Source organism: Pseudopodoces humilis, chromosome 2, assembly GCF_049639895.1.
Source record: "Pseudopodoces humilis isolate 2021_Gansu_Grassland_sample_001 chromosome 2, ASM4963989v1, whole genome shotgun sequence".
NCBI classification, from domain to species: domain Eukaryota; kingdom Metazoa; phylum Chordata; class Aves; order Passeriformes; family Paridae; genus Pseudopodoces; species Pseudopodoces humilis.
This window is the reverse complement of record NC_142201.1, coordinates 10598382-10614028: the sequence shown is the minus strand read 5'-3', so window position 1 is coordinate 10614028 and position 15647 is coordinate 10598382. Positions and strand designations below refer to the sequence as shown.

The window sequence follows — 15647 nt, the reverse complement described above, 5'->3', positions numbered from 1 at the left end:
TTTGCAATTCTATCCCGGCTCTTACACCACCGGTGGTTTTTCTTGAACCACAAGTTACTAACATGCAGTAAGGAAGGAAGACTGAGATTCCATTTTTTAAAAGCAAATTAATATATCTGCATGACCCAGGGTAAAGCTTTAAAAGATAAAAGAAGCCGCTTTGAGGATGTATCATCTATACGAATAACATATCTCGGTCATCCACTATCACTCAGCCTTGCGCAGTTCCTCGGCAGTATTCGCTCTGGACGGAAGATTTCCAGCGGATACCCCGGCTTGCCACCTCCCCAGCGGGGTCCCTCAGAGAACGCCTCAGAGAGCGTGAGGTTTCTTTCCGCTCTCCTCGACAACGAAGGAGACACGTTTCGCTCCGTGGAACGCCGCCTCAAGGCACAAGTGACCCGAAAGGGTTCCCGGGGCCTGCTCCGGCCGCTCTCCCGGCAGCGACCGGGGCTGCCCTCAGGAGCTCCCGGGCCTTTCCCGCCTCCCCCTCCCGCCGGCGCCCGCCCGCGCGCCGCCGCTTCAGGGGCGCTGGGACGGGGCGAGGAACGGGGCGCGCCGCGCGTCACGCGGCACACCCCCTCCCGCCCCCCCCCCCGCGCCCCGCCCCCGCCGCGCCCCGGGCGCCGATTGGCTGCGGGCTGACAATGCGCGAGGCAGCGCCCCCCGCCCCGCCCCCCCCGCCGGCTTCACCCCGGCAGCCACGCGCCGCCGGCCGCGAGCTGCCTGCGCGGCGCCGGCGCGGCCGTTACGGAGCGGAGCGGGCGCTGAGGGGGCTCCATGGCCGCTTCGCTGGGGCCGCTGGTGGGAGCCATCGATCAGGGCACCAGCTCCACCCGCTTCCTGGTGAGCACAGCGCGGCGATCGGGGCGGCACCGGGGGCAGGCGGCGCTCCCGCGGCCTGAGGGGAGCCGCGGTTTCCGCGCCTTTACTCCCCTCCATCCCGGCGGGGGCCTCTGCCGTGTCCTTGGGGAAGGGCAGGGGAACGGGCCCGCAGGGCCGGGCTGTGCTGTCCCGGCTGCAGCCTCCTGTCCCCCGGAGAAGCGGCGCCACTCGGCCCCGGGATGCCGGATCCGTCGCGTCGCGAGGAGCAGCGCCCGTCCCGCGGGAGCGGTCCCGGGGCGAGCCCGAGACCAGCATCTCTTAGTGCTGCTGCAGGCACTGCGAGATCCCGCTGCTCCGAGCAGGCTGCGTCTGCAATCTGTCAGGTTTGCAATCTGTCGGGTGTCTCGCCCCGAATGGAATCCAATGGACAAGGTCCTCAGGCACTGGGGAAATAGATCCGTGCGAGTTCGGTGACTGTGATTAGCTGGTGCTCAAACAATGCGATGACTCCACTGTGTTCCCCGGTAAAACCTGCCCGGGGCCTGCTGGAGTGACTGCTGCAGTTCCAGCCCTAATGTCAGTGCATCTTGTGCGCTGTTGGTATTCAGGTGACTGAAACTCCACACCTTGTGAAACACTGATTTGTTTAAACGCTAGAAGAAGATAAGTTTAAGGATAGGAGAATTAATATATTAATCGCATATTTGACCCTTTAGTGAAGGATATAGTTATTTCTATATTATGTAATAGACTGTAACTAATGTTGTGTATGAAAATTACTGTAGATACTTCTGGATTGCAAATTCTACAAATGTACTGTCCCCTAGTCAGTTAAGTCATGGTAGTTTGACTTAATTAAGGTTCGATGACAATTTCCTTCATGGAAGTGGAATAGAGATAATTAGATATAAAATGTTGTCAAATGTGCAAAGGATGAATTGGGAAGATTCATGTTTTTGTTTGCCCTTGCTTTTTTCTTTAAATGCTTCCCCCATGTGAAATGTTCCTTCGTGAAGCAGGAGACTAGAATATCTTCTTGACCTATGTTACCATTATTACTCAATATCACGACCTTCATACGATTGTCAAATGACAAAACACAGTTCTGGGGGTGGAGAGAAACTCCAAACTGACAAATGACACCAGTGGGTTGTCTTGGATGCTAGTCAGGAGTCCTTTTTGGGAACAAACTTGAAGAAGGTCCCTGTAACACATGAAGATAAATTCTATCTGCCATTATGTATATGCCAAATTAACTTTTTTTCTTGTCCTAGAAAGATAATACTAGTAGAAGTAAAACTTAGCTATTTTTACAAGTATTTTTACAAGTTCCTCATGGGAGGAATTTCTTCTGCTGCACACATTTATCAATGACTTTTATGCAGTTGGGAGGATTTTGCCTGTCTACAAGAGGATTCTGACGCTTCCTAATTTTTTTAAGAAAAAAATATTTGTCATTTTTAAATTCTTCTTACACCTGTCTCAGTGTCTCACAATTAATGTCAGCACACACATTGTCTTAAACTTGGCAGTGTGATCATGTCATTATGATAATAAAGTTGCATGGGCTTGAGCAAATAAGGTACATGATCACTGAGTTAAATCAGAACTTAGGGGAGAGGGAAAGAAGAGGGCAAAATGTGCAGAGATCTGCTACAACTCACCTCAGTCATTCAGATAACAACATGTGTATCTGGAGAATCCTGTGCTGGAAGAGAGATTTTGTCTTGAAATATTTTAAGCCAGAATGTAATGTATTGTTGTGCATGCCCAAATTATTTCCTTGGCTCTGTCGGTCTTTTGCTTTTAGTTGATTTGGTTATATTTCTCACTGATTTCTCTACATAGTTTTTTGTTCTTGTTGGTTTTTTTTTAAATATAGTGTTTCCAACAGTTTCTGTCTTCACCAAGTCACAAGTCAAAATCAATTTGATGCTTACTTTACACTTGTGTATTCAGCAGTTCAGTGCAACTGTTGCCTAATTTTTTAAGCAGAAGACATATGATTTTTACCAGGTTAAAGGGTTCTTCTGGGTGAAAAACTGTCTGGTCCAATGGGGCCAAAGAGTAGTGTCAGCAGTTCAAAGTGTAGAATTACAATTACAGGTGGCACATTTACCGGTGGTGTCCATAGCAGTCAGTAGCGAGGGCTGATACCTCATGGCATTTTCATCCGGCATGGGGATGGGTTAGGATGTTCTCTCAGATGGGAATGACAAGTTGACTGAAATTCCAGTCAGAGAAGGGGCCTGCCAGGATATTCATAAAGTTAAATAAAGTTTAGCACTTGAGGTAGAATGCTATGAAGCTGCTTAGTGAAAAACGACACCCTCCTGCTGGACATCAGGTTGGATTTACGTGAGGAATCCAGCATCCTTGTGCTGCTGCAATCAAGAAAAAATTCAGGAAGTAATTGTTGCCATCTGTGTAGCATTTGGGAGGCAGCATCTGAAACACTGTGTCTGATGTTGGACCCCGCAGAGGACAAGAGTTTGAAGAACTGGGTTTCATCCAGCCAAAGGAATCCCTGTGCTGCAGCACAAAGCCATGGAAGGCGGGTTTGGAAGATCAGGGGTTCTTTCCTCACAAGAGAGAGACTAAGGGGTGTTCTCACCTATCTAACCACAGTTTCTGGAGAACACAGAACCAGCCTCTTCTCAGATGTGTCCAGGAAAAGACAGCGGGCAGTAAATATAAGCTGCGGCAAGTGAAATATCCAATAGATGTAAAGAAACAATGTTTCACTAAGAGAGCTCTGGATCAGGGGCTGAGAAGGTGCCTGGAATGTCCATTTTTGCAGATATTCAGTGCCTGACTGAAAAACAGCCTGAACAGCCTGGTTTTAAATTTAGGCTTACCTGAGCAGCGAGTTAGGCCGGGTGACCTCTTGAGATTCAGAGTAAATTATCCTGTGCACAGACACAAGTTTTGTTTCTCCTGCTTGTGTGAATGAGGAGGCTGCATGAGCACAGATGCTGAAGAAGCACCAGAACTCAGGTGCATTTCTATTACTGTCACTTATTAATCTTGCCTCTCACACAGCACACATCCAGTGGTAGTTTTATGCTGTAGCTTTATCCTCCACAAAACCTATTTTAGATCTTTACTTTTATTATCTACTTTTACAAAATGAACTGTAATTATTTTTGAGATTGTAACTTTTCTGTTAAGTTCAGTTGAACCTGGGTAACAGATTCAGAGTTACCAGAGGACAAGACAAGACAGAGTTACCAGGGGACAAGTTACCAGGGACAAGACAGTGTTTTGAGTACAAGGCAATTGTTTAAGGCTAATTTTCTTAAAGATATCAAGCAGGAACATAAATTGGGTAGGCTAAATAGGTGTACCCAGATTGTTTCATTGAATATTTTCATCTAATATTTTCATCGAATACTTTAATCTCTCATGTTCCATTTCTTATTATTCAAGAAGAAGGGGTAATTTCTAGGAGACTTGTTAAATTGTACTTATTTGTAAATTCTGACTGCGCTACTCCTAGGTAGACGCTAGAGAGGGAATTCTTATTTGTCTCATCCTCACCCCAGCTGGGTTGATTTCAATGCAATTTCAGGACTCCACCTCTGAGCTTGTTTGCCTGCAAAGCCAGGGCTGTTCCAGCTTGATGGAAACTCATGAGGATACAGCATGGAATAACAGAAATAGCTTTTCTTCAGTTAGTTACATGACAAAGATTGAGAGATATAAAAATTTACTTCTAAAATCTGTTTTCATTATTGTCTTTTCAGTTGTGCAGCTTCTTGCATCACTTCCATAAGCCTTATATTTCTGTTCATTCCTTGAAAATTGTTACAACTGATAGATGGGAATTTTTTTCCATTAAGATAACAAAACATGAACATAATACACAATAATATGTAATAATACGTAACTGCACCCTTTGATGTTATGTGATGTATTATATTAAAGATGCTATAAAAAGCTTGAATTAAATGATCAGCCCCTGTGCCCCTCTGCTTGTTCCCATACAGGACACCTGTGTAGGCCTTTCTTCTCTGCAGTCCTGAGACTCAAGGCTCAAGCTCTAATTCCCTGTTGGGAGTAAAGGGAGGATGTTATTTATTCCTTTTCTTTAATCTCTCACTAGAGAATTTAGTACATACCTGGTGGCTTTCGCTTTCATCTCTGTTCAAGACAGTTGTGGAAGTCCAAATAGCCTGGACAATTCTTCATTACTACTGCTGATAAAATTAGGGCAAAACTGACTTTGGCTTTCCCCCCCCCACCCACAACTGAGAGATCAGTAGCATAAACTGGAATCAGTTCCTAATGAGTATGAAAGGATTGAAAGCATCTAGTCCAAACAAATTACTGAAATGCACTTCAAACCTGTTTCAACAGGGATGTATTGACCTTATCTGAATTATTCACTTACTGGCACTTAGTTTTCTAGATCTCCACTGTCAAAGAAGGACTGTATAGGGATTTTTTTTTTTTGACAACAGTAGTGATTTTTTGGAGGGAGTGGGAAAAGAAGGCTTTGTGGTCTCATTTTTTCTATTTATTCCCTATGTTATTTATAATTTTGTAGGTTTAAATTTAGCAACTCTTTCCTATCTGGCGTCTTTCCACATATCAGAATTCTGTTATCAGTGTAGAAGTCATAAAGTCATAGAATTATTTGTGTCAGAAGGGACCTTAAAGATTACCTGGTTCCACCCCCCTACCATGGGCAGGGACAGCTTCCACTAGATCAGGGTGCACAGGGCCCTGTCCAGCCTGGCCTCAAACAGGGATTGTTCTCAGTGAAACTTTTTAATCCCATGCCCTGAATAACAGGGAGTGTCTGCTGCTTTTGTTGAGAATGTCAGAAGCTTGCTGGTTTGTTTGTGATGGATTAGCAAAGTGTGTTTACCTAGTTCTCTATGGATAAGAAAAAAATCTGTGCATTTATAGTGTTATTGCTTCAGTTGAAAATGTATTCCTGTCACAACTTATTGCTGTGTCTGCAAGTCACGCACTCCACATTCACTTGATGACTTTGTCAGATTGAATCTGTACTTCCTGCTACCAGTAGGAATCCTTTGCATTACCTTCTGAATTTGCATTACCTTCTGAAGAAATACTGAATTATTAGTGGTGAATGATTACCACATGATATTTAACATTGTTGGTGTGTCAGATATATACATACAGGTTAAATAAAAAGTCTTCTATATTTCTGTTTTTATTCTAAAAACTGAGTAAATGTGAATATGCTTTTGGCAGAAAGGCAATTTCAAATAAAGAAATCTTACTGCATACATGGAAAACAACCTCTCCTATTAACTATGTTGCATAGCATTCTGAGACACATATCCCATTATGTATGTTGTTTCCAAATGTGTAGTACTGACAGAGCTTCCTCTTTTATTAGGATAGGTTCATGTCAAGCCTAAACTGGTAGATGAAACACAGATAAGTAAATATAGTGAAAATAAATCAGTGGTGCTCTTTCTATGTAATCTTTCCACCTGATAGGAGAAAAGAATGATCATGTACGTTTTTAAGACTTCTTTTCTGGGCAGCAGAGCTTTCAGTGTTTTCCAGAGTTTGTGCTGTTTTCATCCTTGGAGGTTTTCAAGACTTGCTTAGAAAAGTTCTTGAGCAACCTCATCTAATCTCATTGCTGATCCTGCTGTGAGCAGGAGGTTGTACTAGAGATCTCTCAGTGTCCCTTTCAGCCTGAATTATTCTGCAATTCTAATATATAAGTAGAATGATTCTAAACTTCAAAGTTTCACTCTAAAGATACTCTTTAAGGTTCCAAAGAAATTGGAGAATCAGAACTTCATCTCCTTTTTGTCAGAGTTGTTGTAATAGTTTCAGCGTAAAGTGTACTGTATAGGTGATACCAAGAGTTTATGGATTAAAAGCTTTAAGAGAAATTCCTAAAATTTGTGGAATTAGAAGAGAGCATTAACAAGTATCAAAAAGATTCAGTTGTATCCTAGAGGGTGGATGGATATAACTGAATTTTGTTTCTTTAGCATGCAAGTGGTTTCTAAATCTGGCTCAGCTCTGTTTTCCATAAAAAGGTAGGATGGTGTCCTACTGCCCTGTTCTGCAGTTCACCTGAACCTGCTGCTAGATTTTACTTTCTAGGTCCCAAAACCTTCTTCCCACAAATGATTCTGTGTGGTGCTGGGGAGAAAGAGCCATTCCCACAGGAATGCCACCACTGTCCAGCCAGGCACTCTGGCTATTCACTGTACACTTCAGTTGAATGTTTGACTGGGTGTCCCTGAGCTTGGCCTCAGCAGAGATTTCTTTTGGGAACAGGCCACTTCTGGTTAATGAGGCTTGTTGTGCATTCTCGATGAGTTTCTACTGCAAGGCAGAACCTCTGACTTGTGATTCCTTAAGAACACCCATTGATAGAGTCCTCGTGATTCTCTACTCTGCTGGTTTTTTTTTTAGTGTATCCAAATTTAATTTACTTTTCTGCATGTTCTTCTCTTTTTTGATGTGTTGTGTTGCTGTAGTGGCATTCTCTTCTTGTCAGATTGTTCATGAGCTCTGTATTTGTAGTTGTTTTGAAACAACTTTTTTTTGTTTTGCCTAGGTACTTTCTTGTTCTTCAGTTTGGTCCCTTCTTTGTTTTGTCACAGATTTTTACTCTTCCTAAAAGTGAGCTAACCCAAGAAAACACACAGATAACTCTGGCAATAGAGTGGCACAGCAAGAGCTAAAGAAATGTTATTATCAACAACAGTGGGTATTTTACTGAGAGAAGCTCCTGATGCATTTTAGTGTATAACTTCTATAACCACCACAAGAAAAAATCTGGTTCTTTTCCAAATTAAGGAAAAAAAAAAGCAGTTAAAATTGACAGAGTGACAGCAAAGTTTGCTGAAATAATCTTTGCCTACCTTAATTTTAAAAGTTCATATATCTGAATCCTTGTTCTATAGATATCAGGGTTGATGATAGAAAATTACTGTCTGTTGTCCCAGCACTGCCTTTGCTCAAAAGAATAAATGTTAATTATTGTTTAAACTTCTGTGTCCATAGAAAATTCAATTGTGTAATTTATTTGCAGGTTTTTAATGCAGAAACAGCAGAGCTCTTGAGTCACCATCAAGTGGAAATAAAGCAAGAATTCCCTAGAGAAGGGTATGATTTTATTTTTTTTTTCCATTTGTGTACAGTTTGGTAGAGCTTATGAATTTTTATCTATGAGTCATCAAAACTGAAGCTGATTAATAATTCTTAGTGGCACAGTAACTGCTATAAAAGACTGGGCAGAAAAAATGACAGAAAATGGCTCCCACTGGGTGTCTGGAATGTGCCTGACTTACGGGAACTAAAAGTGCTTGGCTTAGGTCACTCATTTACATATTTAACGGCTAAATGTTGACGTTTAAAACTAAAGTTTAAATGAGACTTAACATCTCATTTAAGGTGAATAAAGCTGGTAATTTTTTACATTTGAATCACAGTCTTCATCTTGGGCCACAGAAATGTCTTTCTATTGTTTTTGAGGTTTTGTTTGTTTGTTTGCTCATAACTAACCGACCATTTGCTGCCAGTGCCTTCTGTATAGAATAAGACAAAACAAAACTCTTTCTCTGTAGATATGTAAAACATGTTTTGTGTCTATAATTGTATTAAAATGCTCAGCTTGTTTTTCAGGCTAGCATTCTTTTTTCTTTTTATGCAATTTTTTATTAACTAGTGTTTACTGTTTGTTAAAGATGGGTGGAACAAGATCCAAAGGAAATATTAAACTCTGTCTATGAATGTGTGGAAAAGACCTGTGAGAAAATGGCACAACTGAACATAAACATCGCTAATATAAGAGGTACTTATGGGTAGAGGGCTTCAATGTGGTTGTGAAATTCAGATACCACCATTTTTAAGTTAATAAATAGAAAGGTGGCAGCATGTGCCAGCCTCAAACAAAATGTTAAATTGTATTTGAAAGCAGGTTTTGGGAAGGAATAATGAGGAAATAAGTCCTTTGTGTACATTAGCAATGCAGAATCTACAAATTAGACTTAACCTAATCTTGTAAAATCACAGAGACAGGTGATGAAGAAATTCTGAAATTTAGTTTAGAACATTAATTTGAGAAAGCTGTTTTCCCTGACAGTGTTGTTGCTGTCTCAGTTTGTGGCCAAAAAAGAGTGAGCTTTAGAGCATATAGGTTAATCAGCAAAGATGAGTTCTTAGAAGTAATATTTCTAGATTATACCTTGAAAATGTTGGAAGCTTTTTATTTCCCATTTACTTTCCTCTTCTCCTTACCTGTTCCTCCCTCCTCTCCATTCCCTCCCTCACCCCCACAAAAGGGGAAAACAAACCTTCTGAAAAGGATACTTTCTATTTTGTCCTGAAGCCATTGGTGTCACCAATCAGAGAGAAACAACAGTGGTTTGGGACAAGACAACTGGAGAACCTCTTTATAATGCTATTGGTAACTATTATACTTCCTCTATGTAATATGTAATATAGTAATACGAACATGTTATGGAAAAAAATGCTTTTGTAGTTTCCTGTGCAGATCTGGTTGTGGCCTAGCCTAGTAATTTCTTGGATTTTTTGATATCTGTGTTGTACGAACTGTGTTTGTATACACAGCAGTGCAGTATAAAAAAGCCTGTTCCATAAAAATTATTAATAAATCAATATATTGGTTTTCAAAAAGACCCCTCAGTGTTCCTGAGGGGTTTCTGGCATAAAATGCTCTGAGTTGTACCCAATCACTTCCTTTGATATTTTCAGGTTGCTGTTGATTTAACTTAAAAGGAAAAAACATGTTTAGTAGGTTTAATGAATACTTATTGATGACTTAATGAATACTTATTGATACTCAGAGCTTTATTTTTAACTTACTTTAGCTTTTCAGATATTTTCAACTGAAAAATGGTAATTGTCTAGAATTGTTTTTTTAAGTCATGTCAAGTGCCAGATATAGTTTGGTGCAGTATGACTGTAAAAACAAACCTTTCTATAGCAAATATATGTAGTAAACAGCTTTATCTTAAAACCTAGCTATACCTTGATAACTCCAACATAGTCCTGAAAATTTACATAGAAATAGTAAATAATCATCCTGATATTTGTTTTAACTTCTTAGTTTAGTCACAGTCATCTGCTGCAAAGTAGCATTAGTCACTTGCTTATAATTCTGATAAAGTAAATATCCTATTTGTGAAAAATCCTGCTTCTTTCTCAAATCGTTTGTTCTTCTAAATCAAATGGATTTATCTAACCATTTTAATTTTTACAAGAGTGCCTTTAAAATACAATGGCAATACAATATTCTTTCAACTACATAAAAAGATAAAAATAGATGGAAATTCGTTGGCAAGAGCTGTTGTTTCATAGAAGCAGGCTGAACATGTCACTTTTTGTGTATTAAATCACATGATGAGTTAATTTAATTCACGTTTTTAGTGTGGCTTGACCTGAGAACCCAGTCAACAGTTGAACGTCTTCTTAAAAGAATTCCAGGAAAAAACAAAACTTTTTCTAAGGTAGGAGATATTCCAGAAAATTTAAATGGTAGCTGCTGCAATAGATAGTGTTTTGGAGATATGTGTTTAAAATTCCCCAAAACAAAGTCAGTTGTAGTTTCTAATCCCTTCTTCGCATGTCAAATAATAAAAAATGAGCATAAGACACCAACCTGAGACTAGAAATTTTTTTATTTCCTTAAAATAAATGTTTAAAACTCATTTAATTTCTCAGTGCAGAAGTTACATGAGTAATAGTGAGACCTAATTCTGTGCTATCTAGCCAATATCAAATAAACATTACACACAAAAATAAAGTAGAAAAAAAATGGGAAGTAATTTACTGGTATGAAATGTATTATCCATTCTTGTGCCTTAATATTGAAATTAATTGCATCTAATCTGACAACAAGGAAGATTGTTCATAAAGAGAAAATTCACTTTTTTTTTGTGGTCATATATATAACAATTTGGAAACTAAATGCTTGCAAAAAGTTGTCACAATTGTTTGATTAATGCTGTCCTTTACTGATTGAATAAGTATTATGTATTTTTTATATTATATGTTTTCCTATAGGCAGGAAACAGATGTCAAAAAGTATATAAACTTAGCTGATTTTCAGGTTCTAGTAGAATGCACATGTCATCTTTCCTGTGTTGTTCTGCTCATTTTTGTTGTTGTTACTTATTGTCTAGTCATATGGAGATATCCTAGATAAGACAGGCCTTCTGCAAACAACTTCTTCCACGAAGATGATCTTTGAACTGCATTTAGATCAGCTTTAATCTTTATCCATTATTGCACTGGTCATTTGATTTTGATGTTTTCAGACTTGCATGTTGTATGCTTAGTACTTATTTAAATAATTGCACAAGTTTGTGTAATTTCTCTGAATTTTGTATCTTTTTTCCTTTACTATCACAATTTTTACATATAACTACAGTATTTATGGAAAAGATACTTGCATGGTGTTTAAATTCCTTTTTTTTAATTTTATAGTTTAAGACCGGTCTTCCACTTAGCACTTATTTTAGTGCAGTGAAACTTCGGTGGCTTTTGGATAATGTGGAAGAGATTAGGAAAGCAGTTGAGGATCAAAGAGCTCTGTTTGGGACTATTGATTCATGGCTTATATGGGTATGTATTTGTGAGCTTATTATCACTCTTCATACAGTGAATTTCCATATCATGTAAATCTCCATGCATGTGATACACGATGCCCACTGAGGACACAATGATGTCAATAAAAGCTACTAAAGAAATTCCAATAAAGTAATTCATCTTGCAAGATGAACTTTTACTATCTCTGTACCACTGTATTTTTTTCTAGATGCTTATGTGTAACTTACCATTACAGTTTGCTCTAAAACTTTGATCACACTTTCAGAAAAATCTTGGACTTTAGAAAGGTGTATTAGGTCTGCCTCTCTAGTTGTTGCAGAAATACCAGAGTTTCTAATCCCAAGGTGAAAACTTTGTGATTTTGAATTTTTTTTGTAATTTGTTGAAGTAAGCCTATATCTATCCCCTTGATGAATGCTGTGATGTTTCTGTTCAGAGTTTGACGGGTGGAAAGAATGGAGGCATTCACTGTACAGATGTCACCAATGCCAGTAGAACAATGTTATTCAACATTCATTCCTTGGAATGGGATCCTGAGCTTTGCAAGTAAGCTCGGTTTTTCAGTAATACTTTTATTTAAATAGTTTCTAACTTGTTTAAAGGTAAGAATCTCTTATCTAAACTGAAACCAGCAGGTACTGTTCTATTTACTGTACTATGACTAAGATTCATTCTTCTCCAGATGTCCAATTTACAATGGTCTGGATTAACTAAAAGTAGCAGATTCTTTCTGTAGATGCAGGCCTGGTTCATGGCAGCAATTTAGCTCAGCTGATTAGAGCATGATGCTAATAATGCCCAGGTTCTGGGTTCAGTCCCTGTATGGGCCATTCACTTAAGATGCTTGTGGGTCCTTTCCAACTCAGAATATTGTGATTTAATATTTTCTTTATTACTTAATCAAATTTGTAAAGTATCTGGAATGATAGTGGCTCTATTTGAAATTCGAATTTACTAACAAGTGTATTATTAAGATATTGTTGGAAGAGGCATGAATTTCTATGTAAAAGAGTTGGATTTATCCTCAAAGACTGAAATATATGCTATTTTACTCCAAAATCCTGTGTCCACTGTAACAAGTGGAAAAACACATAGCTATAGATTGAAACCTGGAAACAAAAGTTCCTTTTATAGTTGTTTTTCTCTTTATAGCTTAAACTTATTTAAGAAAATATATCCAAGATGCTTTCTGATTTAGCACTGACTATATAATATACATTGTTTTTTGTTGTGTTCAGGTTCTTTGATATTCCTATGGAAATACTTCCAAATGTACGAAGCTCCTCTGAGATTTATGGCCTGATGGTATGTTTTCCAGTATTTGTGTGAAATTCATCTTGTAAAAATATAATTGTATCCATTTGGATTTGACAGATTCCATAGATTAGGACTAATGGCTTTTTCTATTGTATTGCTTGATTTATGATTAGTACACTTTTATCTACTGTTATATAATATTATAGGAAGTTGAGTATTTGATTACTTTAATGCAGCACCAATTCTTCTGACACAGTGGCATCTAATTAATGAAATTCAAGATTGGATAAACTGGATGTTGTGATTTTGCCTTCTTTTTCCTGGTAATTTGAGCTATTGTTAGATAAGAATACATGTATCTTCTAGTGAAGACAAGTTACAAGATGGATTTTTTTAAGTGGGACTCTAACTTCCCTGAAATGTAAATATTTTTGCTGGTGTGTTAATAGAAAGGCCACTAGAAGTTATTGCTGACATTTATTTATGTGAAGATTGGATAAGAGTGAGTTGTATTGAGTTGAATGAGCAAGGTAAATGGAAAAAGATACTGCCTGACCACCAGAACAGAATTGCTCATCACTTTAAATGTGAACTTCTGTTTCTCTTCCCCTTTCTTTCCTTTTTTTTTTTTTTTTTATTTTCTTCCTTTTGCTGGCTGTAGAAAATCTGTCCTAGCCGGGTGAGTAGAGGCTTCCATTAGGCTGACCACCTATATCTTACCTGTTCTGCTCAGATGCTGTGCATTTTCATTGGTTTAAGGATTAGAAGAAGTGCACTTTCTAGGCCAATAAACTTGCTGTGTGTTTCCAAATCTGAGATAATACAATTAGAGTTCTTGCCAAAATTGTTTCTGAAATGTGATCTTCAATGTATGTGTTTGTCTTAATTTCCACACTGCTGAATATTTCTTTTTATAGTAAGCTAAAAAATGAAGATACTGGCTAATAAAAGTTAGCTATAGCATTTTCTAAATGAGAAAAACTGTCCATTCTGTCTAAAAATGTTAATTCTATGGTAGCTAAACATCAGATTCATGTAGAGCTTTTTAGTGCATTTATAAACACAGTTATCTTAAATTCAGTTAATTAAAATGAGAATTAAAGAAAAGTAAATTCAGATTGGAAATACACTTGCATGGCTTTATTGAAAATGCATTTTCACAATTGCACAAAAAAAATTAAAGAAACAAGTAGAAATTGTCATGAAATAGTTAAATAATTAAATAAAATTTTCAGGATACCTTCACTAAATTTGCACATGGCACTGAGTAGGGCAGAAGTGTTGATATGCTAGAGGACAGGAACAGTCTGTGAAGGGATCTGGTCAGGCTGGAGTGATGGGCTGAGACCAATTCTGTGAGGTTCAACAAGGCCAGGTGCCTGCCCTTGGAACACAACAACCCCAGGCAGAGCTACAGGCTGGGGGAAGAGTGGCTGGAAATGTGCCCAGAGGAAAAGGAGCTGGGTTTGCTGGTCAACAGCAGCTGAACATGAGCCAGGTGTGCCCAGGGGCCAGGAAGGCCAAAGGCAGCTGGGCTGGATCAGCAATGGTGTGGCAGCAGCAGCAGGGCAGGGATTGTCCCCCTGGACTCGGCACTGGTGAGGCCACACCTCAAATGCTGTGTCCAGTTTTGGGCCTCTCACTACAAGAAAGGCACTGAGGGTCTGGAGCGAGTCCAGAGAAGGGCAGCGGAGCTGGGGAAGGGTCTGGAGCACAGGTGTGGTGAGGAGCAGCTGAGGGAGCTGGGGGTGTTCAGCCTGGAGAAAAGTAGGGTCAGAAGGGGATCTTACCACTCTCTGTAACTGCCTGGTAGGAGGTTGTAGCCAGGTGGGGTTCGGTCTCTTCTCCCAGGTAACAGTGATAAAACAAGAGCCTTCAAAGCTTGTCAAATATTGGAAGAGGCTGCCCAGAGAAGTGGTGAAGTCACCATTCCTGGAGGTACTTAAGAGATGTATAGATGTGGCACTTAGGGACATGGGTTAGTGGTGGACTTGGCAGTGCTGGGTTAACAGTTGGACATGATAATCTAAGAGGTCTTTTCCAATTGAAATGATTTTATGATTCTGTAACAGGACTATGACTGAAAAACTGGTAGTGTTTGGAAGAAGGCCTACATGAAACTTAAAACTCTGTATCTTAAAATCAGGCATCTGCCTTTGCCTAGAGTGTTGCCACAGCCATTTTTTTTCCTAATCACTTTATCATTTTGCACTTTTGCATTTTACACTTGGCATCTACTGCACGGATTACACTGAACTGGATTTTCTGTATAGTATTCTTTCAAGAAAATTTATGCTTGGAACTTTTGAGGTCACATAAAGTATATTTGTAAAACTTCCTGCTCTCCATTTCTTAGTGGTTTAAACATGAGCTGCATTAAGCTGAAACAAAGTGTATACCTGAACTGAACCATGTTGCTTACATGACCCTTCCTTGTTTTCCTTCGGGCATTAGAAGTTTAGCTTATTTTTCATGGCCTTCAATTCTAGTCATGGGAAGCTAAACTCAGAGTTTTCTTTCTTGTTTTGCAAAACAGGAATCTGGAGCTTTGACAGGTGTACCAATTTCTGGGGTAAGTCCTACTTCAGCTTATACTCTGCCATGACAGCCTGGAACTGTATGAACATATCTCCATAGGAAAATCTTTAAAGATGACTGAATCCTGCTATAAATTAAGTTCTTGGTTTTTCACTTCAGGTTAAACAGGAAGTAGTCCTTTGAAGATGAATCACTATTTGGCTTGATCCATTATTATTAAGGTCTGGCTGTGGAAATACAAATGAGAGCTTTAATGCATATATATAGTGCTGTTGAAAACTTGGTATCTCTAAGTAAAAGAGTAACATTACAAAATAGAAGCATGCTCTGCTTCATATATATAAAAGTATATACATAATACAGACATGCTGGGCCAATTCTCAGCTTTTTCCAACGTATAAAGATAGTAAATTTTAGTTTTTATTTCTTTAAATTGCTCACCATAA

General features: G+C 39.1%; 1 protein-coding gene across 3 annotated transcripts in view; it reads left to right on the top strand.

Annotated features, from left to right (window-relative positions):
• The first annotated feature begins 714 nt into the window (after window positions 1–714).
• GK (glycerol kinase) overlaps window positions 715–15647 on the top strand; it is a 34161-nt gene continuing 19228 nt past the window's right edge. For 2 of the 3 annotated variants that reach the window (XM_088068475.1, XM_088068469.1), the window contains exons 1-10: window positions 715–846; window positions 7865–7938; window positions 8520–8626; window positions 9164–9241; window positions 10225–10304; window positions 11284–11421; window positions 11843–11952; window positions 12645–12711; window positions 13325–13342; window positions 15200–15235. In XM_088068475.1, the coding sequence (XP_087924601.1) occupies window positions 781–846; window positions 7865–7938; window positions 8520–8626; window positions 9164–9241; window positions 10225–10304; window positions 11284–11421; window positions 11843–11952; window positions 12645–12711; window positions 13325–13342; window positions 15200–15235 (774 nt within the window). In that variant the 5' untranslated portion in view covers window positions 715–780. The remainder of the gene's footprint in view (window positions 847–7864; window positions 7939–8519; window positions 8627–9163; window positions 9242–10224; window positions 10305–11283; window positions 11422–11842; window positions 11953–12644; window positions 12712–13324; window positions 13343–15199; window positions 15236–15647) is intronic. The other variant, XM_005516710.3, reaches the window with a different exon arrangement.